Consider the following 24,750-nt stretch of genomic DNA (forward strand, 5'->3'; position numbering starts at 1 on the left):
TTTTTTTTGTTTTCGGACACAATCGGCAAAGTGATAATTGTATTAAATCAGCATCGGTGGGTGGTGTTAGCCAAGAAATGGCGCGCCGCGGTGATTGTCATTGCCCAATTCAATAGACCTGCGAATAATATACTTATGTGCATATGTGCGTGTGTTGGAATTATTGACGCTATTTATAAAGTTACTTGTGTTTGCCTAAGGAATTAGTCGAAACAATTAACTAATTTATATTTGCACCAGACATACGAAGAGTGTGGTGTGTGGGTGTGAGGTTTAATTTTCATTCATATACCTAAATTGGTGTCTTCATAAGTGCATGTGGTGAGTTGAAATTTGCAATAAACTTCAAGCGTTGTTGAAATAAAATGTAAAAATTTTAATTTAAAATTAAACATCTAAAAATATCCATATGGAAAAAACATAAAAATGCTGTTAACAACCAAGTACCGCATAAAGTGTTAATAACACTGCATCACAAATTTGTGTTTTTTTTTTATTCACCGGATGCCTCTTTCCAATTTCGACGTGAAAATGCTCTTTGATTCCGAGAATCGAGCTACACTGCCGCCAAGAAAAAAAATTGGCACTGCGAATTTTACACAATAGATGCATCAGTTTCTATTCTAATATTTGTCCGCTATTTTTTTTATATAAAAAATATAATTTCTGAACTGAATGCAAAACTCACAAAAATTCAATAAATTTTCAACTTTTTAATCAGATTTTTTAGAAGTTTTGTAGCCCATTAAGTTCTAGTATAAAAAATTCAAGTTTGGAGTTAGTCAAAAATCGCATTGATTTTTGAGAATTTTTTTTTTTTGTTGAAGGTGTTTTGCATTTTTTCCGTATAAAGTATTTTCGAAAAAAATATTTTTTATGGAAGAGGCTGCGTGAAAAAAGAATTTGCAAAAATCAACGGTAATTCCCAGCTACTTAAAACTTGTACTTTATTACAATAAAATTGATTGGGCTACAAATCTGCATAAAAAATTCTAAAAAATCTGATTAAAAAGTTGAAAATTTGCTGAATTTTCGCGAGTTTTCGCGAGTTTTGCACAAAATTTTAGAAATTATACTTTTATGTTTTTTGTTATAGAATGTACCATATTTTTGTACAAAATTGGCGGAAAAATATTAGATTAAAAATTGTTACATATATTGTAAAGAATTTGCCGTGCCAACACTTTGTTCCGGCAGTAAATATATTTTGATTCTATGGATAAGTTCTCGAGATGTTTTCAATTTGCCTTTATTCAGCTTAATCAATTTTAATACGAAATATGGCAAATGGAAACTAACAAATTTCTCCATAAAGCGATGGGCCTGAGAAATCAATTATTTATACCATTTTTATGAAAAATACTTACCTTAACAAGGAAAAAGATAAAAATAACAAATTCTGTGTCAATTTTTTTCATTTTTGTTGGAAGCCTGTTCCGTTGCAAAAAAAAATCAAGAAAATTGGCAAGCAGTTTTTTTGTATAAAATATGAGCAGAAAAGAATGTTACTCATACGCCATGTTCACTCTCTCCAGCTCATATTTCATAGAAAACTGCTTGCGCATTTTTATTTGACCACTCATTCCTTTTTTATTTATCCATTGATAGTCTTAATTAGTGGCTTCATGTTTTTGTAACAGAACAGACTTCAATTCTGAGAAAAATGTACACAGAATTTGTTATTTTTTATTTTTTTTTCGCTGTTAAAGTTTTAATTTTTTTATTTTTTTCATCAAAAAATAAATTAATCTGCAATGATTAATTAATTTCTCAGAAACGATCAGGCCGATTGAAAAGTTATATATCATTGGTTTATGGAGAATTTAGTAAACTTTCATTTTCCAAAGTTCGTATTAAAAATCGTTAAATCGGTTCGTAAGATATATGTCATTTTGTGGCCACTTTTTTTTAGCTGTATAACGGTAACTTAAAAAATTAACTCGATTTTCGGATTCAGCGAGCAATTCTAGGTAGGAACTGTATATTGGCCTCCGGTGTGCCTTTTTGCTGCAATCCAGTGTAATCGTAAACCTTTTGCACTTCAAACGAATAAAAAACTTTACATTGCTGTAGCCTAACGACTGTAGGCGCAAATATTTGCATTTAAAATTTTATGTAACTGTACACACAGATATTCTCGGCAGTATTATTTATAGCCTGCTACAGTAAAATCTTATTAATTTAAGAGTCCTTCAAATCGTAGAACCGCTACAAAAAGGCCATTATACCCCGCACTAGAAGAAGAGCCCTTCCGGTTATCAGGACTACAACTGGGATTGAAACCGTAGTTAATGTTGCCATCTGGAATGGGTTCGGGGTGTCACGCGTCTATGAAAGAGATAAGGGGTCTTGCATTTACTTTTCTCTTCTGGACTACGCGCATACCTTATTTTACATGCAACACAATTTTTTTAAGAATAAATAAATAAGAATTAAAATGGATTCCTTTGGTCTGATATTGTCAGCATACATTTCTAGTTATCACCAGCTATCTATCGAGGTTCTACTGCATTTACGCTTAGCACTAACATTTTAAATGCACACTTAAGTGTCAAGTGTTGTATATAAAAACAGCAAGCATTTCATAAAAATACTTTCACTTTTACCATCTGACTTTCAAACATATGTATGTATGTATGTATGCACGTGTTTGTACACACATGCTTAGCCATAAAACTGTAGTAAGTGGATCAAATTTCATTGATGCGAAAATGAGTTTACATCCTTGCTGGAGCCGCTTAAAAAAGATTAAAGAAGTATTAACTTTTGCTACATATGTGTGTAAAGCCTAGGGACTTAAGTGTTTCTTAAAATGTTGTTAGCTGCGCAATGGTGATTTGACTTACATACTTAAATGTATGCGTTTTTATGTGCATATAAGTATTTAAGTATTTGTAGCCATCTTAAAGGATAAATGTGTAAATGCTTAAAGTTTGGAAATAAAATTTGGAAGTTCAATATTTTTGATGATATTTAAGATGAATCGAAATTTTTTATTTCATTTGGGCCAAAATGAAACTTTGTCGAATTTTCCTAACTTTTATAATTCAGAGTTACGCATTTTAAGAAAATTACCAATTTTTGCGCTCAATAACTTTTTGCTAGAACAAATTTTGGAATTTATCAGGCATGTTTTATTTTTAGCAATTACCAGAGCTATTTTCGAAGCTTTGTCGCTTCTAGGTAGATAAATGTTTATACACGTACCAATATGTGTGTACACAAATGAACGTATGTATATAAAAATGTATTTTTAGTACACTCGCTTAGTAGATAAGCACCTCTCTGGGCCACGCTGTAATGGATATAAGTAAAATTTTGTGTTGGTGAATGAAAGTAGAAGCAAAAATAAATAAACATTTTTCCATGCAGATAAACAAAAAAAACCAATATCCAGTTGTCTGTGCTACACTTACATACATATAAGGGAAAACCTGATAAGAGCTATCCACTGAAATTCCAATATTTTTACAGGAAGTTGCAGGCACTGGAAAATTATGGAAAGACTGCGTGATTCTTAAATAAATACTTTTTTTTTTTTTTTTACTGAAATATATGTACATATATGTATATGTATATGTAAACAGAGGCTTAAAAATACTTAATTTTTAATTTTTAAATGCATACAAGATACACACGCATTATTTTCTTATATACTCTAAAACATCTAATTGCCAGCAACACATATGACAGCCACTTTCATACAACTGTATCTAAATTTACAATCCAAACCATTTTTATTGCTCTGCCAGTGATGGTATGCTGATTAGCGTTTGTTTGTGTTGCCTATACATAGGCGCTCACCCACGAATACGGGGACTGTCTGCTACGCGGCAGACAACTTATCATAGGCACAACCCTGTAGGGAAAGCTACTAATTGTGAACTAGAATTCTACCAGTTTGCGTTTCAGCCCGACTAGTTCACGTTCTATCCTTTTTCAATGTTAGCGACTGGTATTATTTTTATTTTTTTTTATAAGGATTTTTATTGTAATTTTTAAATTTAATTAAAAAAAATATATTTTTAATTTTTTTTTATGGCACAAGCATTCTTTCCCATATGTATGTTTTTTTCTGCAATACAATTAAATTTTCTAATTTGTTATTTATATTTAAATTGAAATAATTATTTTTGCTTACATTGATTTAACTTTAAAAATCTTAACCAACTCCAAGCGGCCTTCAGCCTGCGATCTCAGAACCAGAGCCAGTAGTCCTCACGTGACGCCAGCTACAGCAACATTTGTAAGAAATTTTATTAATTGCGCTTCATTTTAAACTTTGGCAGTTCAAAGGCAGATGTCGCTGAACGCTTAAGTTCTTCGAAATTGTCGAATTGGTAGGCACATACTAGTTAATGAACTAGTATTTTTTCTAACTGGTTAGGCTTTTCACTGCAGGGGAAAATACAAATGTACACATATACATATGTATGCATACCCGTGACTGCTTCCACGTATTTGTTTAGCTTTTATTACTTGCGGAGTATTTGTGTTGACAATACGTATGCTCGTAACCAATAAGTGTAAGTTAGCTCTGTTGCACAAGTGACAGTCAACTTAGGCACCCGCCTGCATTCTCTGCCCAGACTGAACTCCTACTTATAGGGCAATGAATGTACATACTATGTATGTATGTATTTAAGTGCTCGTATTTGAATTGGTTTCGAATGCTGGTAAAAACATATCTACTAGGGCTGTGCGATTAATTGAATACTCAAAATTTTAATTAATCATAAAGTAAATAACTCAATTATTCGAGTAATCAAGATTTTTGATTAACCAAAAACAAAAATATTTGAGTAATTTGCTTTATGATTAATCAACATTTCGAGTAAAATGAGTAATCAACATTTCAACTCTTTACATATGTATAAAGTAGTTAAAGTTCCTTGATACTTTGAAAACAACGTTTCTGTTTTCAAAAATTAAAGCAAACAATTTTTTTCATATACAGAATGTAAAAAAGAAAATAAGCATTTTCCAAAGCAAACTCTTTTAACGAGCAAAATTATTTTTTTGAGTAATCATATTTCAAGTAACTCGATTAATCATCGTTTTGAGTAATCAAAATCTTGATTACTCGAGTAATTGATTAACCGAATAATTGATTAACCAACTTGCTCGAGTAATCGAATAATCGCACAGCCCTAATATCTACATATTTATGTAGTGTTGTTGCTTCGTTATTTTTGTCATTTTCGGCATGACTTGTTGATTTATGGGCTCGTGTGGGACGAGCAACGCCATTGGCGACAATGTCATTGGCTTTTTGGTAGAGTGAATATTCCCACAGAAATGTTATTATTTTCTTCCTATGGTTTTTATATGTAGCTATATATAAATAAATAACGGGGAAATTTGCAAACAAAAGAAGGAAATTAAGGAAAATGGGTAAGGGAAAAAAATAATATTAAACACGAAATTAATAAGGAAAGGTAAAATAATGCAAATGGGAAAAGGAAAAGGAAAAGGAAAAGGGAAAGGAAAAGGAAAAGGAAAAGGAAAAGGAAAAGGAAAAGGGAAAGGAAAATAAATATAAAAATTAAAATAAAAATAAAAAAAGAAGAAAGAGGAAACGAAAATGAAAAGGAAATGTTTAGAGAAAAAAGGCATAGAAAATTAAGAAGAAAAAAAATAAGAAGAAGAGAGGATGAAGAAAAAGATAAAAAATATATAAAAAAATTGGAAGAATTTGACAAACATATAGAACAACGGAAAAGAAGTATGAGGAAAAAAGATGAGAAAAAGGAAAAGACTCGGATATGAAAAGGAAACGAATTAGATAAGGAATAATGGAGAAATGGACAGCAAAAGTGAAGGAGGAAAATTAAAAAAAAAAAAAGATGAAGAAAAAGATAAGCAAAAATATAAAGAAAAATAAAGAGGTAAATATTTGAAAAACAAATAGAAAAACGGAAGAAGGGGATGAGGCGAAAAGAAAAGGAAAATTAATGCATAAGAAAAAGAAAGGAATTCGCTAAAGGGACAAGGATAAAAATTAGACTAAAAAAGAGATCGAAAATAAAGAAGAAAAATAAAGATGAAAGAGAGAGAGAGAGAAAGGTAAGATAAATAGAAGGTTAAATAAAATGAAAAATTCGAATGAAAAGAAAATGATATAAATACCCATTAGGGGTTAAAGAAAAGTCTAGTGAAATTCAAATAAATTGACAAATAGATTTAAATTTATGTAAATTAAATGCGCAGAGAACAAAGAAAAAATGAGGAAATGAAAACCCTAAATAAGGTTAGGTTAGGTTATTCTGGCTGGCTGATCGCCCCATATGGACCAATAGGTCCCCAGTGATGCCAAATGGAGATAGAAATTTAGTTAATTATATTTGAAGGATGTCAATGCTTTTGGAGAATTTCAGCATGGCTTGAAGCCCAAGTATTGTCACGTGTTCAAGAATATTCAACTCTGGAGCTCGCTAAATAAATACTCGTATAAAAAAAATGTAAGAAAAACATCTTTAAGAAAAAGAAAAATAATGTTCTAGCATAATCATTTTGTATGCTTTTAACGGGCACACCTTCCATATCCGAGTGGTTACAGATAAAACAAACCTCGTACAGTATTACCGCTATGAAAAGGCGCCTCAGAGCAACCAATCTGGCATTCGAAGTCTGGAGGTAAAGGTCAGCTAAACCGAATGTGTAAGCTCCATTTTTTTTTAATATTCGATCACTGTTTATTGCGCTTGCACGATCATTTCCTTTATTGATTTTACAATTCATTTAAAATTGGGCGTTTACTCCGAATTTCAAGGTTTCTACTCACATTCCTCTTCGACGGAAATTTTGTTTATAAAACTGTTATTTTCCTGTCATGAAATGAAGAAGCCTGTCAGCTTTTCAATTTTCGAGTTTGATTCCCCTCCATATAAATACGTCCCTCTTCCATCAACATTCTCACCTGGGCAAGCCACCTTTATGGAAATATACATACATACATTTGTATGTGGCGTTTTGCAATTATTTATTTTTACGGCGGGCCCGGCATCGAATTGTTCTAAACAAATTAAATTTCATTATACTTGTAAATAATATAAAGTGCTCAATTTCGAAAAAGCCTATTTATGTACATATTTATCAATTAGCAGCACGCATAAGTCACAACGACTATGTATGCTGCTATGTATGCAACATTTAATGCCACCACCTTAAATCAACTCTTAAATATTCAGTTTGCTTTCCTTATTTCATAAACATCAATTCCTACTTGTTTGCGGTCATAATTTGCAATAAAACTTGTAATAAAATCCGCCCACAAAATGCAAATAACTATATTTACTTTCAGCAAACAGACTTATGGCATTGCTATTTAAAAAGCTCACCATCACGTTTATATTAGAGATGCCACATCGACATAAAAAAATCGATTTCTGAATCGATTTGAATCGAAATATAAATAATCGATGCGATGAATCGTCAAAAAATAATTCGCTCTCCCAAGATCGATTAACATATATTGTCAAATAACGTATTTCACTTAATTTTTATAATGAAACAAAATACAGCGGTCTGAGCAAACTTTTTTTTTGTACATAAGTAATTTTTAAAACATAGTTATTAAAAAATAAAAGTGTGAGATAAGGTTGTTATATACTAAGACAATGATATGATCATTCAACAGAAACTTCATAAATTCTTAAGCCGAATGTGTATGCCATTTTAAAATTGCCATGTGGAAAAAAACACAATGACACGGGTAGTGTTTAATGCACAATATAGTGATTAAAATTTTTTTATTTAATCCCTATTGAAAACTCAATGTTAGCCCTATTTAAGAAGACTATTAAATTTTTTCAAAATTTTGTTTGTTTTTTTTTTAACACAAATTAAAAAAAATTTACGTTTTACTTCAAATTTAGCCACTATTTTAAGAACTGTAATGGAGCTTACGTACATATATATATATATATATATATATATATTTTTTTTTTGCAATGCGGCCGTTTTTTAGTTTTTTTTTGTATTCACTTCTTAATTACCCTTTAAAAAAAAATATAAGAAGAGTAATTAAGCGGTGAAAACTTTTAATGAAAATTTGCATAAAGTTTGGAATTGAAATTTTTGGAGTTTTTATTGTAGTATTAGCCATAATTTTATATAGTTATTTTCAAGGGGCTTCCCTGAGGAGCCCTATAGTCGGAGGAGAAACGTCATTGAATTCATTGGTCTTCTCATTTTTTTTTTTGTACCAGCCCAAATTTAAATTTCTTTAAATTTTCATAGATTTTCTGGGGCAAACCGTATTACAATATGCTTCAATTGAGGAAAAATCGAATTTCGATTCTCGAATTTTTTTTACTCAATTCACGGGCGAATCGGAATTAAAAAATCGACAAAAAATCGAATCAGAAGGGCTCGATTAAACAATTAATTCGATAATTCGATTTAATCGATTCAAAAACGGCATCTCTAGTTTATATGCATACCTACATAAGTATGTTGTCTACTTATAAATGTTCATCTATATTTAAGTGTGCACTTTTACTTTCAACTAATTAGCATATAATTTAGTTTAATAGCTTTATATCATTTAGTTGGCAGCTTTTGTGACTCATTTCATAATTGGTTTTTGTGCTTTTCATTGCTTTATTCGAGTGGATGCTTAATTAGGCTATACTAATGAATATAATGAAATCTATTGCGAAAATGCCTCTAAGTTAATAATTTAGTTTACGTTGGCATTTATAATTTCTACAGGAATGCCAATTGACTCGAAATATTTGTATTATAAATACAAAGCCATGGTACATATGAAAAGTCTCTGCTGATTTTTGCGTAAATTTTTGAAAAAAAATCTCTATTGAAAATCAATTTTAATCAACGGTATGCATACATATGTATGTATGTATTTATCTACAACCTTACTACTTATCTGTAACCTTTTGTCATTTTACATGTGCATAGCTTCATACATCCATCAGTGTAGAACTTCTGTGAAGTGATTTTCAGCGGCTCTTCGGTCGGTAAATTTTTATTTTTCCAAGAGTGCTTTGCAGCGACTAAACCATTTAAAGGTCAGACGCTGCGGGGTTCGGACTATACGGTGGATGTACGAAAACATCCCAACTGAGGCTCACCAATTTTTTCCGAGTCATTAAAGATGTGCGTGGTCTGACAGTGTCATGATGGAACACAGCTCCTACTATTCTGTTGGCCAGTTTGTTCAAACGGTCGAGTTTAGTGTTTCTCCCCTGACAACTCGCATTTTTTGACATCAAAATTTACACGAGGTAATCGGAAAAACTCTACGCGATCTGGCGTTCACGCTGCTTTTCGTATTTCAAACGCACGTCAGTTTGGACGGAATCGGGCTAGCGTGGCCAGATGTATGGCCATCAACACTACATAGTGACAAAAATTTACAGGGACTCTTCATACGATCCAGTATAGGACTTTTCTTGGAAGACAAATCTAAGAGATCTGTATCAATGAGTTAGGTCAACTTTATTGTTTTTTGAGTTCGCGAACGCAGCAATACGGAGAGACCAAACTAGTCGGTAGTGTAAATGTCTTTCTGGCCATTAAATCATCCAGAAATTAAATAAATCCGCAAATTCTTACATCAATGCTCCACCGACAGCATATCAAAAGTAATGAATTTGATTCAAGAAAATATTTTCTTTATTGGTGTTGGTTTATTCTTATAACAGATTGAAACGATGATGATTTTAAGAAAAAAGAATTTCCGAAACCGGTTTGTTCCCAAAACAAATTGACAAGGTATGACGGAAATTCGGCCCAAAATATGTAAATCGAAATATTTCCTCCTCAAAATGGCCTATCATGGGTATTCAAATTTCAGTAAACGCCTGTCTACTATCCAAATACATATATGGGTGTTTCCAGCGGAAGGTCCACCACGACAGAAAAAATAAAAGTTTTATATCTAACGTATTTACGGGCCGATTTGTCTGCTTTTTAAATATATACTGGCTATGTAAGTAGAATCATCTTTGCATAAAATGGTCTTCCTAGGTGGTGCCAAGGTCGAGATATTTCGAAAAACCGTATTTATGGTCCGATTTGGTTCGAATTTGGCGTATGTGGTTGAAACATAATAAATCATAGATTTCTAATAAATTGACCCTGAATTGGCACTGAAGTCAAAATATAAAGTATATTCTACATAAAATACATGTTTTATTTGCGTTGAAAATTCATTTAAAAGCAATATTAACAAAAATATAACGATGGAAATTTATCACGCCACGTCACGTCACGTTTCACACTTGGGGTTGTAAAAGAGAATTGAAACAATTTGCATTAATTCAAACTCTAAAAACAACTAGAATTGCTCCTAATCATATTAAAATAAGTTTCATGAAAATAGCCATCCACAATTCGCAGAGTTTTGAGATTTTGTAAGAAAAGAAAAAATCAACTTCCATTTTTTGTCACGTAACGACACTCTCTTTAAATGCTTATATTTCAGGACCAAGCAGTTCGATTGATTTCATTTTTCGGTTAAATATAGAGCTAATTATGTGCTATACAATGGCCCAAAAAAGTTAAAGAAAACAAATGGTATTCCTTTTTTGTATCACATTGAAATCGTACGACTGTCACGTGCGCCACCATGGGAATGCCATATGTAATCATTTCTGGTCCTACTTTTTATCATGAAATTATTTTGATTTTCTTTTTCAAATGCAAAGCCTTTTACCGTAAAAAATGTACTCAAAGTATAAGATCACATATGAAAATAAAACAAAAGCAATCCGTGATGTAAACATAAATGTCATATTCATAGTAGCAATAAACACATCAGTTAGTACATACTTATATATGTACTTATGTCATAAATAATGCATACATATACTGCGCATAAAAACGTGGCGCGTGAGTTTCACATAGCCGTAGTTAGTCAAAAGATTTGTTGTATCCTAATTATTAATTAGGCTCTTGGAGTAGTATATTTTCTTAGTGTATGGATGTAGCTCTCTTCACCTTAGCAAAAATATCTTTTAGAAGAGTTAGAACACTCAAAAAGGTAGAAAAAAACAACTTCAACGTTATTCATGACAGATAGTTATCAAGCTTTCTAAGTGAGTCATTTCAGCAAACAAGCTTGTTAAAAGTTGCTATCTAAATCAATAATCTGCAGATGTTATCACCAAAACAAACCTCGCACAATGTTGGGCATAGCGCGTAAGCTGCTCTAGCCGACATAGATAAATAAATATACGTATACATATGTACATATGTATTTGGCATATTTCTACTTATTTATTATACATATTTATATGTATGTACATTGTCTACATGAATATTCCCTCAGCGGGTCGCATTAGAAGTCTATAAATAAAATTTGTCTGTGATTCGATTACGGCGTTCAATATTAAATTACTCTGGCGGCAGGATTCCCTTCCCGGGCTACATTTTCTATGATGCCTTGGCTAATACTTCTCAGTTTTTATTTAATGTCTTAAGTTTGGACATGTTTTCTTTTTTAAATAACTACATAAATAGTATGTACGTACGTATGTACGTTCGTAGATGAAAATATGCCTGTGACATACTAACTTATTAATGCTTTGCACAGTGTTTAGCGACGAATTAAAAATTCACGAAATATTGAAAACTTACAGCTTAGAAGATAGGAACACACTTTTTTTAGAGAGAGATAATGCTCTTCGTCTTCAAAAATGTTTTCAAAATAACTCGTTGAGTTATATCAGATCAAAGTCAAAATTTTGTCGAATTTTTTCGGTTAAAAAAATCCATCTTAAAAATATTTCAAAATTTTTAAATTTTCGAAGATGTCTTGATTCGGTACATTCCATTGTGCGATTTTATTGTGCGTGTGAATGTTTCAATGTATATCCAGACAAGGCAACATAAATGTCAACAGCGCTTGTTTGTTTGATGTCATAAGCTGAGGCAGCTAATTTAAATAATGATTTTACAAATCTGATACAATTCACTTAGACAATGCTTACGTTGTTGTTGAGGGGATTCCGAACATACATATTTACTACACATAGTTGTTTTTTATAAAAATATGGCTTCTGCTTTAACAACAACCATGTACATAACTCACACATTCAAACTTTATAAAGAACTTCGAAAAATTTCCCAAATTTTTATCTAAATTTCGAGCCTTTTAACCAGAATTTTTATAAAAAAATTGTATATGCAATTAACAGGCTTATAAAATTTTAGTAAAATAAGTGAAATTTTGAGCAGCTTAAAAATTGCTTTGATTTTTAATAATTTTTTTTAAGCTGACGGCTTTTGCGGTTATTTTTCATATAAAGAACGAAATTTAGGAAAACTGACGTTGACATTTTTTATTTTATTTTTTTCGCAAACGGTCTTGCGCAATATTTTTCCACAAGAAATTTATATGGAAAAAAGTTCACAACGCCGTCAACAAAAAAAAAATTATTAAATATCAGAAACATTTTTTTAATCCGGTTAAAAAGCTCGAAATTTAGATAAAATTTTATGGAATTTTTTTATATTCTGTGTAAGTTATATAGTTCTAAATAGAGCATGAGCAATATTTTTATTAAGAAATAATTAAAAAATTTTGCTTGAAAAGCATTATAAATATTAAAAACAAAACTCCATTCATCCACTTTTGATCGCCAGTGTATGTATGTGTGTAGGTAAATACGCATTATTTTGTCGGAATAAAATAAACAATCCGAAAATTTAACCCACTGAAAAAGTAGTTCCTTAAGCTATAGTACCTACCAGGTTGACCGAGCTTTGCTCGGAGTGCATATATTTTTTTAAGTTTTCAAGGTTTGGATATCAAATACTGGTCATTTAGATAGCTTAAAATAATATTTTGGAAATAAATTTAAAAAAAAATTGGATTATGATATCTATAAAGTAAGTAATTTTCTTACTTTAAAATTTAGGTGGCAACCCTATTTAGCAATACGCTACAATGAGTAGTACGTACCTTGAGCGTATACGTTCTATGTATACATACAAAAAAATGCTGATTGAAACAAACAAAATAAAAATTTGTTTAACATAGAAGCGTGGCTACCCACCACCACCAAAGTTACCTTTCATATTACCTTTCATAATACCTTTCATTTGATATCCATATATCGAGACATTTAAAAATCTTCATTGCCTTCGATCAACAAAGCGTTACTGCATTTCTAGCTGTCAAAACCTGAAGTATGTCAAAGCAGTCTTTAACATGCTTGTCGTTTATCGTCCTGTTATCGAGTGCCCAAATGGCTGTTGGTTTATCTCAAAAGATATTTAAAATCCCGCGCTTTAAATCCTTTTGATCATTTAATCGGGCGCAGTCGAAGATTACCAATACTTCATCCATCTGCCTATTGGAATTGCCAGTTTGGAACTAGTGTTATAAATACCTCAAGGTGTTTCCTTTTTGATTATTGTTGTTTTCGATAGGGTGGGTGTATAATTTATTTGATAAGGGATGAAGGAAACTTGTTTCAAAATACATCGCCTGTACCTGCCTTATCCTCCATCCAAGAGCCGTCTGTGCTCCAATGTGCGTATCTAAAGTCAAGAGCAGGGAGTCCCTTTTGTCAAATATTCGTGGATGGGATTTTCACTGGGAAGAGGTCCTGTGGCCGAAAGATGTGTCACTTTTGAGGCACTTCTTGGCACACTAGTTGTGATCCTACTCGAAGAACTGCGCTTTTAACGACTACTGCAAATTTTTTTGTCAAGATAAGCTGAATATTTGTCTACTTAAAATTTCTAACGCAGAGGCGGCCTTCTTTCTTTCTCTCACAAGAGCAACGAGCAAAGACTTGTTTAGCCCTTAAAAATAAGCTATAATCTATGGTTTCTGATTAGAGAATTTTTGTGTTCTCTCAAAAATTCGTTTACTATTTTTTCATGTTCTAAAAGATAACTGCCTTCTTGTAACTCTCCAATTAAACGCACTCATTTTCTATTATTCCCACAATTGCCTACCATTTCATGTACAACTCAACTCCGTCATTCCACAACCAAAACCATTTGGCACTTCCAGTTCAGAGGAAGAACGCAATATGGACGATAAATTGATGTGCGATGAAGTGCATTTGCGTACATTAAGCCAGTCGCCGCTGGCGCTGCAACGCCAACAACAACGCAGACTAAGCAACCACAGCACGCGCAGTACAGCAACAAAAACCCTAACACCAATACTGCGACGGCGCTGTTCAGGCGGAAATGCTGTAACTAAGAGTAATGAATTCGAGCAACCACGTCCCCCGCTGGCGCAGCAAGAGATACTCGACGACGATGAACCCAAATGTCAGCGGGTGCGTGTGGACAAACCCACAAATATGTCGCTGAACCTCGATGTGACCGATAATGGCGATAGCGGCGTGGGTGGCGACGATGAAACTGAAGCAGATGCCGATGCCGATGCCGATGCCGATGCCGATGCAGATTGTGGTCTCACTAATCCGGCGGCACAAATTGCGGACGACAACGATGAAGCTGTGAAGGCTGATGTGAGCGATGAGGATGTAATTGACAGCAGCATATTGCGTGTGAAGGTAAGCAGATAGGAGTTGCGAGTTGTGAATTGATTAGCATAAGTGAATGTGAGACAACAAAGCGCTCATTAACTTGGTGCGTAACTTACGTTTTCATTTTCGTTCTCTATGCTTTTATATAGCAATTTCCCGATATGTCGAAAATTCCACGACTTCCTGGCGATGGCGCACAAATGGATGATCAGCAGCCAGCCACTAACACCACAGCAATAGCATCGAATTTGCGACGACCCGCAGCGGTTGCCGGACGTGGTGTGGGTGGTGGTGGTGGTGGTGGTGGTGGTGGTGGTGGTGGTAAGAATACGCCGTGGCGTGTGCAATCCGTACGCATTGTTGAGCAGAGAATGAAGTTGGGGCCGAAACGACGCACCGAAAGCTGCAGCATATTTGGCAGCACAAGCAATTATGGTAAGTTGAAATTGGAGAAAAGTCAAAGACACACACACGCACTCACAAAGCATGCATGTGTAGCCAGCCCGCAGTGCATACACAGTAATTCTGTTATTTAAAACAAACATTTGTATCTCTAATAATGTAATGTGCAATCTTTCCGTACGAGAATTTAATTGAAATTCTTCAATTTCCGGTCAACCCAATTCCCTGTGGCTTTCTACTCATTGATACCCCATGGCAACTCAATTATGAAGATTGTGAAGCAGATGCTTGCAGTCCAACAGCTCAGCCCCGACCACTGACCAATCAAACATACTCGGCATTCAAAAGCGCCAATGTCGTTAAGGGCATTCTCTGTCCATCTCTGACAAATTCATTTAAGCAGCATTCACTGGAGCGTTCTTATCTTTTGTATACGCATCGTCAACGACAAAAGTCACTGATCATTGTAAATCTGGTCGATTTTATGCTGAAAGTAACGCTTGCAACTATTTGGTTCGTTAAGGAAGGAAATGTCGAAGGCAAAGCGGTGAGTATTTTTGTACATACATAAAGAAAAAATCGATACTGTTTTTCCATTGGAAATATAAAATTTATTATAGCATTTTAAGAATTCCGTCAAAATATTTACGACTACGATTTACGTGCGTCTAACCTATTTCAAATAACTCCGAAAATCGAGCTTTTTATTTTATCGAAAACTTTTTATTTTTTTTTCTAAAAAATCACTTCGGATAATAGAAGAGTTTAATCATAAAAGGTCTTCATAAAAATGTTTAAAAAATAATGAGATTTTTGGAGGTATTTTCAAATCGTTGTATCTCAGGTAAATCTTAATAATTTTCCGAAAGATTTTGTCGGGATTCTTAGTAATTTGGCTTTAATTTATTAATTGAATCGCCTCAGCTTAAAAGGTCTGCATAAAAATGTTTAAAAATAATTTTAAACGGTATCAAAATAATAAGGATTTTAGAGGCATTTCAAATTGTTTCAGCTCACGCATATCTTAATATTTTTTCGAGTTATTTTAGCGGATATCTTAATATATAATATAAATTTTATAATTCCGTTGGAAAAACTGCAACATTTACATATATATAATATATATATACATATAAAAGACATATGTGGCCCAAACACTGTTAATTGATTGGTTTCTTGTTTTTTTTTTTGTTACTTTTTGGCCTAATAACTATTTATATCAAAACATTTTATTGGGCTTAGTGCCATTTTTAGTGGAAATATAAAAAAAATATACCATATTTTCTTTGTTTCAAGCTAAAACACATATGATTTGGCGCCAAACGACCATTTGTTTGCTTTTAAGAGATTTAATTTTGGAGGTTTTTTCTTTTGAATATGATTTCGTTCTGTACTTCTCAGATACTTTTTCGTAATGAAGAAAAACTAAAAAAAACTAAAAATTTTACGTTCCCCCTAATAGTGTTCGAAACCTGATCCTTCTGTAAGCGAAGGAAGCACTCAGTTACAGTCCCAACAAGTAATCAATGCGGTTGTTCCGCCTTGCCTGGTTATCAGCTTATCTGGCTAAAAATTATTATTCTGTGGCGTATTTTATTGTTGTACACAAAATAAAAAATATAACCACATAACCTGATAACTAGGCAAGTGTGAATAACCACAATGTGAATTATGTTTAAGTTTGTTTAAAATATAATTTTTCTCTTCAAAAATTACAACCCGCTAACACGGAAAAACCAAAAATGACTCTGCATGAAAGAAATAATGTTACTTTTTTATTAAGGCTCAGTTAGTCTAGACTTAATTTCCGTAACGTAACCTAATATATTGGTAAACGCAATATGTTTTTGTTCAGGAATTTTTTGATGTGGCTTACAGCGGGCAAAGTGGCCATCAGCTGAAAAGGAAAATATAAAAACCAAATATTTTCGCTTCTTACGTAAGTTAAGTCTAGACTATAAGTGTGTGTAAGGTAGCACATGGACACCAACAAAACAATATTCGATCTTCCAATATCGTGTCGCATGACGAAGAAATTTACACATCGATGGCCCCGGGCTAATTTATCTCAACTAGTCTAAAGCTGTCAGTCTACCCTATCTTGACGCCGTGCGAAAGGCTACCCCAACTCGATGAACTATTCTAACTTTGCAGTAAATCAGCACTGTAGGACAAACAATACTAAACTTTGTCAATCATTGTATCCGAACTCAAACGCGCCTATTTTTTGTGTTAAGCTGTTAAGCAATGAAGTTTAAATTTCCCTCAAAATGGACTGTTGTACGCGCACTAAACACTGATTTGGGAACCGTACACAGTGAGAACAAATTCAACTCTTTTAAGGACTTAAGTACCTACATACATATATTACGAAACTCTCTCCTATATCTCTTCTGAGGGAATAAATTAAATTAAACGCAAAACTAACAAATTATATTCTCGCATTATGCTGGGTTTTCTCGCTGCTCTTCTTTTGAAGCCGACATCAGCAGAAAACCAGACTAAAAAGCAAACAAGAAGTAGTAGTAAACTCATAAAATTGACTGCTTTGTTGACTGATGTTGATACCAGTGGATGTTGAAGTAAACTAAGCTCTCTTACATACTTACAATGTACATACACACTTACAAGCATAGGTACACCTATGCGTATACTTAATGACCGAATTATGTCTCGAAATTCTGTATTTGTCTATTTTTTTCAAACAGGGCAACGGTACTTACAACGCCCTAACGAATAGCGATTCAGAGGATGTGAAATTGTCAACGGCAATTACCTGGTCCGTTTGCTGTATTGTGGCCAATGTAAGCATTTGCTGTTTGGGCTTTTGGAGATGCTTTGCCAACAACTATTTGCACTGGGCAGCCGTATGTACATGGGTTTTAATGAATATACAAGGTAAGTAATGGAGCTAAAATACAGGATGCAACATAAATTTGTATATTTTTATGCACTTTTTGTGTGAATTAATTCAATTTTAAATGCAAGACTACCACGAAAATTCATTCTCCTAGAAAATTTCGGAAAGAGAATTGCAAATTTGTCCACGAATTACAAACTAACCTAATTTAATTTATGAATTTGTCTAAAATCATTAAAAAAAATAACGTCGAAAGCACTGGTAAGGAAAATCTAAAGTTTTGAAATTACACAAAAAAAACTCCGAAACATGTAAACCTAAGATTGGGTTATAGATTACATGATTTTTCCAGATAAGGCCAATTTGCCTGAAAAAAAATCAAACAATAACAAAGAAAAAATAAAAAAATAAGAAATCTTTTGTAATTTTTTTTTAATTTAGATTAAGACTTGTTCTTTTACTAAAATTCCAGCTACTAGCGCTGAAAACCAATGGATAAACAAACAAGTTTTGAAGAGTGAAAATGTGCAATAATTTTTTGTATGAAATAGGGCCAGAAAATAATGTTACCAATACGCCACATGGCCGTCCTCGAAAATACTCGTACATGGCGTATGAGTAACATTTTCCATGTTAAATTTTGTTTTTTTTTCATTTCCAATGCAAATTTAAAATCAAAAAATATCTTGTGAAAATTACCTGATCTAGAAAAATGGTATACAGATTCATAATCTACGAACCAAAATTTATTTTAAGTGTTTTTTTTTGTCATTTTAGCTTCCCTGCATTGAAATTTAGAATGTCTTGAAACTTTTGCTGAGCTGGTTGGTTGGTTAGTTTGGGTAATGTGTCACCCTAGGGACAAGCAATTAGCAAATTTTAACGATTTTGATGACACTGTACTCCAATGACATTTGTTTTCAGTAGAAAGCTGCCATCAAGGAAGCTGTAGACTCGCTTCTCAATATTTTACTTGCAAATGGTTTTGAGGTCCATAAATACTTCAAGATAATTTACCTTTTGTGAGAGTTCCAATTCTGTACTTCACTCAAAGGCATCCCTACTAACCCGTATGAAAAACGACATCCGTTAAATGCCCACCACGACCCCTCTGGCAATAGTATGCACATATTAAATAAATATTATAAATAAAAGTCTTCAATAACTGTTATCTAAGACATATAATATAAAAATTAAAAATAATTGTTATTTTGGATTTATAATATAAAAATCAAAAGTAATTGTTATTTTTTAAATTTTGCTTAGAAATTGCAAATAAAAATTTATTTTCAAATTTGAGTCTCGGTGAAAAAAGAAATCGATAGGTATGTATCACTTAGTTGTAGAACATTTCTTTCATAGTGAATTTTTCAATGACAGTTTTCATCAATAACTGTTATGTTCGGTCTCTACTTTTAGGCGTTCTTCAACTGAGTAGCTCTCCATAATTTAGTTTTCCAAAATTACAAACCAATTGCTGCCAAAGATCTGTGACACCCTTGAATCACCCTATACTCGTTTAAGTACCTCAAGGTGCTCATAGTTTTACTGGCGCTCATAAACGGATCTCATTTTAGTGTATACTAAGAATTTATTTTTTTTTTACATTCTCCTCCGTTATATTGTCACAGATTGCTCCGCTTTATAATACCAATTAGATTTTTACTCGCTGCAGAGTCTGCACCAATAAGACCCATACTATTTTACTATTTATAAGAACCAAATATTTTACGAGCCTCCCATGCCGCCAAACGCAAATTTGTAGACAAAATGCAAATTTTACCACATCAAATTAGACAGCCACAAAGTTGTGCATAATTTGGCTAGAATTGCACATTTCCACAATAATGTACCGCGCTATGCAAATTAATATTATTTTTTTTCACTAACTTTCTCCTTATTCTCGCTCCTCTCTCTCGCCACCACAGGTTTCGTTGGACAAGGTATTGGCTTCACGTATCGCGAATACTTGGTCTGGTACATCCTGTTCGTGATATTTGTGCCGTATGCAATGCTGCCGTTGCCATTGAAATGGTGTGTCGTCGGCGGTACCATCACAGCTAGTTGTCATCTGGCCGTAATTACCATAATTAAAGTTAGACGGAAAGAAGTACGTACCCAGGTTGAAGAGCGTACTGTTAGTTGGCGAAGGTTATAACTAAATAGCGTCTGTCCAACTATTTATTCGACATATTGCATGCTGTGGCCTTTGAAATATTTATTTTATTGCATAGCAAGGAAGGCTGAAGAATGGCTGCTGCTGCGCTGCACTCATTTTATTACATTTTCCATTGAAATGTCAAACGTTTTTCTGCTTTTCACATACATACTTTTGTTGTTTAGTGTTGCTCTTTATTTTATATTTCTATTTCTATTTGTTTTTTTTTTTTTTATTTTATCGTTAGCAAGCTGATTGCATTGTATTTCAAATATTCGCCAACTTCATTTTGTACACGGCAATTAATGTGGCTGGCATGTACACCAAGTATCTGACGGACCGTGGGCAGCGCCTTGCTTTCATCGAAACACACAAAGCGATGGAACATAAAAAAGAGTCGGAAAAGGAATTGCAACGAACACAAAGATTGCTGGACTCAAGTAAGTGAAAAAAAAATTAGCAGTACTTTAAAAATGGTGATTTGATTTTATAAATAATTAGTTTTTAATTTTTTTTAGCAAATATTTTTGTTAATTTGTAAACTTTCAAGTAGGAAATGACGTTTTCTTGTAAGAAGCGTGTTATGATATAAATATCGATAAAAATATCGATAAAATATCAATAACAAAATCGATAAAATTATCGATACCAAAATCGATAAAAATATCGACAACAAAATCAATAAAAATGATTTTAAAATTAACCAAAACGTGATAGAATCTTTCACTTAGGCTTAATTTAATCCTTCAGCTTTCGATTACAATCCCTGAGAATACCATATCTGCGCCTTAACCCTAAGGTTACTTATAGTCATTTATCGAACAGCAAAAACTGATTTTGAAAAAAAAAATTTAATAGCACAATATTCTAGTATCTTTTTATTGTTCAATAAATTACTAAAAAAAATTGCGACCAAAGCGAGTGCAAAATGGTCTTTAGGACCTCGATTCCGCACACATCTGTTCCCTTAACCAAAGACACAAAAATATTCCGGGTGGAACTAATTGAGACTGCCCCCGTCTTATTACACAGGCAATATGCCAAAATATAGATCCCCATATTTTCAGAACTTCAATCTGTTCTCAAAGCTTTAGATAGCTCCCTATTTTTTTTCTTAGAGTATTAAAATATGAAGGCAGTCACACACCAGGCAGTTGTGTGCTCTAACAGGGATGAGTGCCGCTCTACTGTCAGAGTGTACATATATAGTTTTGTTCCTTAGCGGCTCCACAATCTACATACTTTCTCAGACATTGTTCAATGGCATGCACCTCGGCCTAAAGGACGGAGTGGCCTTCGTTCGTGCTGGTGAAAAGGACCCTTCTGCGTTGTATGCCTTAGAATCCTGCTCCGACGCTGTGGTCAGTCTGGGAACCGTTAGTATACCAAATATGGCTTTAATTCCGGGTTTTAGAATGTTCGTTGTCTCAGTTTATTCTTTTGCGGAAAAACACCTTGACATACCTATAACTACAATTTAAAATCTCCTCTCGAGTGCTAAAGAGCACTCAATGATCTAGCCACACTGACTATATATATAGTTTTCCCAATCTGGGTAGCTAGTCTTGAGGCCTATGATCAGATACTTAATAAAAATGCGGACTTCCAAGCTAAAAAAAGAGCCTCACACCCAATTTGTTAAACTCTGTCAATTCCTTGGATTCAACAATAATGATATTGCAAAAAATGGGCAAAATCCTGCACTGCCAGCTATTTGGAAAATTTAAAGAGAAACCATCGCTCAAGCAAGCTCGTTTGCTTCAATGACAAAAGAGCTCAATCTGCGTTCACGCTAAGTAAGAGAAACATAAAATGGCTATGTCGAGCACTAATATGCCACTATGCTAGTAACAACAAACACCTTTTTACGCTTGGCCTTTGTAGTGCAGAGATTTGCAGGTTCTGTGATGAAAATGAGGAATCAATGGAACGCCATATAACCACCTGTTCAATATTGGCTCAGCATAGAGCCAGATTTTTTAAACGACCAAACGCCCTTATCACAACCAACCCTTATCATTCACGCCAGAAGAGCGTTAAATCAAATTGGGGTTTGCCAAATTGCAAAAACAAATTTCTTTTACTTAGCATTTTGTTGTTGTGCCGCGCTTAAATATAAATAAAAGCATGCTATAAGAGGTTTTTGGTATGAGGAATCTATTTCTGGACTTATCGTTTTCCTAAAACATCCGCCAGAGCGCACAACTGTGAATATTTTCACATTTTCTTGTGTTTTAAAATAGTAAAACGTATATACATATTACTTATCCTTGAAATTTTTTTCAATACAAACTACATGCATACACATTAGAGTGGTCCAATTTTTGTATGGGAAAAAAAATTTCATTCTAGAAAACGGGGCAGCAAATCGCATACAAATATTAAAAAAAAAATGCTGTTTTTTTAACTTTTTTCAAAGATTGTTTTGAGAAAAACTTCAATAACTGGACCATAGCTATTCCGATTTCGACTTGTCCCATTCGACTTCCCACTCATTTTATTTCTGTGCAAAAAAGACTCATTTAAGCACTTCTTTACGACACTACAGCAAAATACTAAGTAAAAGAAACATATTTTCGCAATTTGGCAAACTCCAAATTGATTTTAGACCCATGGTTTCTTTGGAAAAATTGCTTAGAATTACATGTAGAATCCTCCAAGTCTATACGCCTATAGTCTAAAGAGTTTCCCATACAAATTGACCCGCTCTAATATACGTACATATATTTCATTTCATTTATGTATTTGCATACATACACCGTACGTTAACCAACAAAAATTGTGAAAATTTCAAGGTATTCCGTATACTTTTGCATATCATCAAGTTACCTGGATTATCATTCGAAACTTTTGTCAAGAATATAAAATGAAGAAAATCAAAAGTGAAGCCACACTTAATTTTTTGTTTACTTTGAAGTGGAACAAGAAACTTTTCCATCAACTTTTTTGAAATTTCTGTGCAAATGCGGAAAATCACCACCAAATTTCATTATGAAACTCTGGCATAATTTAAGGCACTTTTCGCCTACGCATGCGCTGTAACTGTAATATACATATGTATGTGTGTACGTACATACATACGTGAATTCAACTCTTTACGCCCTAAATTTTGCTATGCGTAGGTATGTATGTATGTATGTAACATAAAGTTACAACTCGCAAAGTTTGAGTTGAAAGTTAAAATGATTAAAAAAAAGTTAATTCTTGAGAATTGAAATTATTTTGAACAAAAGCATTCGCCGTGTGTGGACTGTGGTTTAATGTTTTCCACAAATATTCACATTTTTGCACGAATTCTTATGTGGCTTGATTATTAAAGCAGGGATTTCGTTTTATTATTGTTATTATTATTATTTTTTAATTATGTTCATCTTCTTTTAGTTATTAAATAATAGCCCTGTTTGTATGCCTTGTTTCTTCCGCTTTTAGTACTTCCGAATATAGTGAATAATCAAATTCGCGCTGAGATGTATAAAGGCACAGATCCCACTGTCGAAACGCAATTTAATAAACTCTATGTGTATCCGATGGATAATGTTAGCATACTGTTTGCTGATATTAAGGTGAGTACGTAAAGCGAATAATTAAAGCCTAAAAATTGTTGAAAAAAAAATTGAAAAATTCAGGCGAAACTGCATTAAATGCAGCTTTTAATAAACTTTACAATTTAACTTCAACCAAAAGTTGTTCTCTGGAACTTTTTTATATTTTTCTCACCTTTTTGGTTGTTGTTGCATCCGATTGTGTGGTTGCATTTTTTTATTCAGTCTCCAAGTATAAAATAACCTGAAACACACTAGTGATATACGCAAGTAATCTAATATGAAGAGAGGTATTAAAAGCTGCTACGATTCTTACTTTGTCTTGTTTTGTTTTTTTCTCTCCAACAGGGTTTCACTGAACTGGCAAGTAAAACTTCCGCCCAACAGCTTGTCAAAATTCTTAATGATCTGTTTGCTCGCTTTGATCGTATCGCCGAGGTAAGTGTCATATTTGTCTGTATGTATGTATGTATGCGTTTCAGCCAAGGACAGTCCGTTACTTTTTCTGGTATCCAAATCCTTATTGGGAAGACTTTTTTTCGTTAAAAATTTAGTTATTTATCTTTTTCATAGTTGATCGTTATGATTGAGTTGTTTTTTTTTACTTTCAAGAAAAAGAGATTTGATAAAATTTTCTACAAAAGGTTTTAGCAAACCCTTCACAGCAGAAATCTTTATCCAGAGACCTATCCAAAACAACACAACCCCGAACCACGCTGCTTTGTTGGAGTTTTTTATAAATCATCTTTTGCAGCCTGTCGTTTATCAGCTCCATCTCTCTCTTTCATTATACCTCATCATCTTGAGGGCTCTGCGGAAATCAAAATCAGGTGTGACTTTTATTCTTATCGCGTGAATTCCGATCAAATGCTTTGTATTCATAAAGGACTCCTTTATCAACCCTCGATCTACCCTGGATCAGGGGTACCATGCAATTGCGCAAATCCTAGTTTTCGTCCAACGTTCTCTGAGCTGATATGATACCCATCTGTCCAAGAGTGAACCAGAGGCGGGCAACTCTTAAGTCAAGCAAATTGCCGCAAGAAACTCTTGCCCGCTACACTGGTTGTCGCTTGGTTAAGTATTAGAATGCATATGCTTATTCGCCTTATAGACGTCGCAGTTTTGCGCAGTTTTTCTGCTACTTTTTTCATGGCAACCATTTCAGCCTAAGAAACGCCACAGAAATCATGAAGTCTAAACTGTATATTGATAAAGATGTAATGGCAGAAGACCCCTGCTCTAAAATTTCCTTTAAGCATCGACCCATCAACTACCCCACCCTATGCAATCATCTAGTCAGGAAAA

General features: G+C 33.4%; 1 protein-coding gene across 1 annotated transcript in view; it reads left to right on the forward strand.

The window, feature by feature from the left end:
* The window catches only part of LOC118747846 (adenylyl cyclase 78C), a 95,375-nt gene that overhangs the window by 47,743 nt on the left and 22,882 nt on the right, over positions 1–24,750 (forward strand). Inside the window, exons 2-9 of the mRNA XM_036482023.1 lie at positions 13,994–14,507; positions 14,630–14,915; positions 15,155–15,429; positions 17,591–17,780; positions 19,671–19,852; positions 20,148–20,340; positions 23,330–23,463; positions 23,791–23,880. Coding sequence (XP_036337916.1) covers positions 13,994–14,507; positions 14,630–14,915; positions 15,155–15,429; positions 17,591–17,780; positions 19,671–19,852; positions 20,148–20,340; positions 23,330–23,463; positions 23,791–23,880 — 1,864 coding nt within the window. The remainder of the gene's footprint in view (positions 1–13,993; positions 14,508–14,629; positions 14,916–15,154; positions 15,430–17,590; positions 17,781–19,670; positions 19,853–20,147; positions 20,341–23,329; positions 23,464–23,790; positions 23,881–24,750) is intronic.

This window comes from Rhagoletis pomonella, unplaced genomic scaffold (assembly GCF_013731165.1).
Source record: "Rhagoletis pomonella isolate Grant_MI unplaced genomic scaffold, Rhpom_1.0 Rhpom_scaffold_00012, whole genome shotgun sequence".
Taxonomy (NCBI): Eukaryota; Metazoa; Arthropoda; class Insecta; order Diptera; family Tephritidae; genus Rhagoletis; species Rhagoletis pomonella.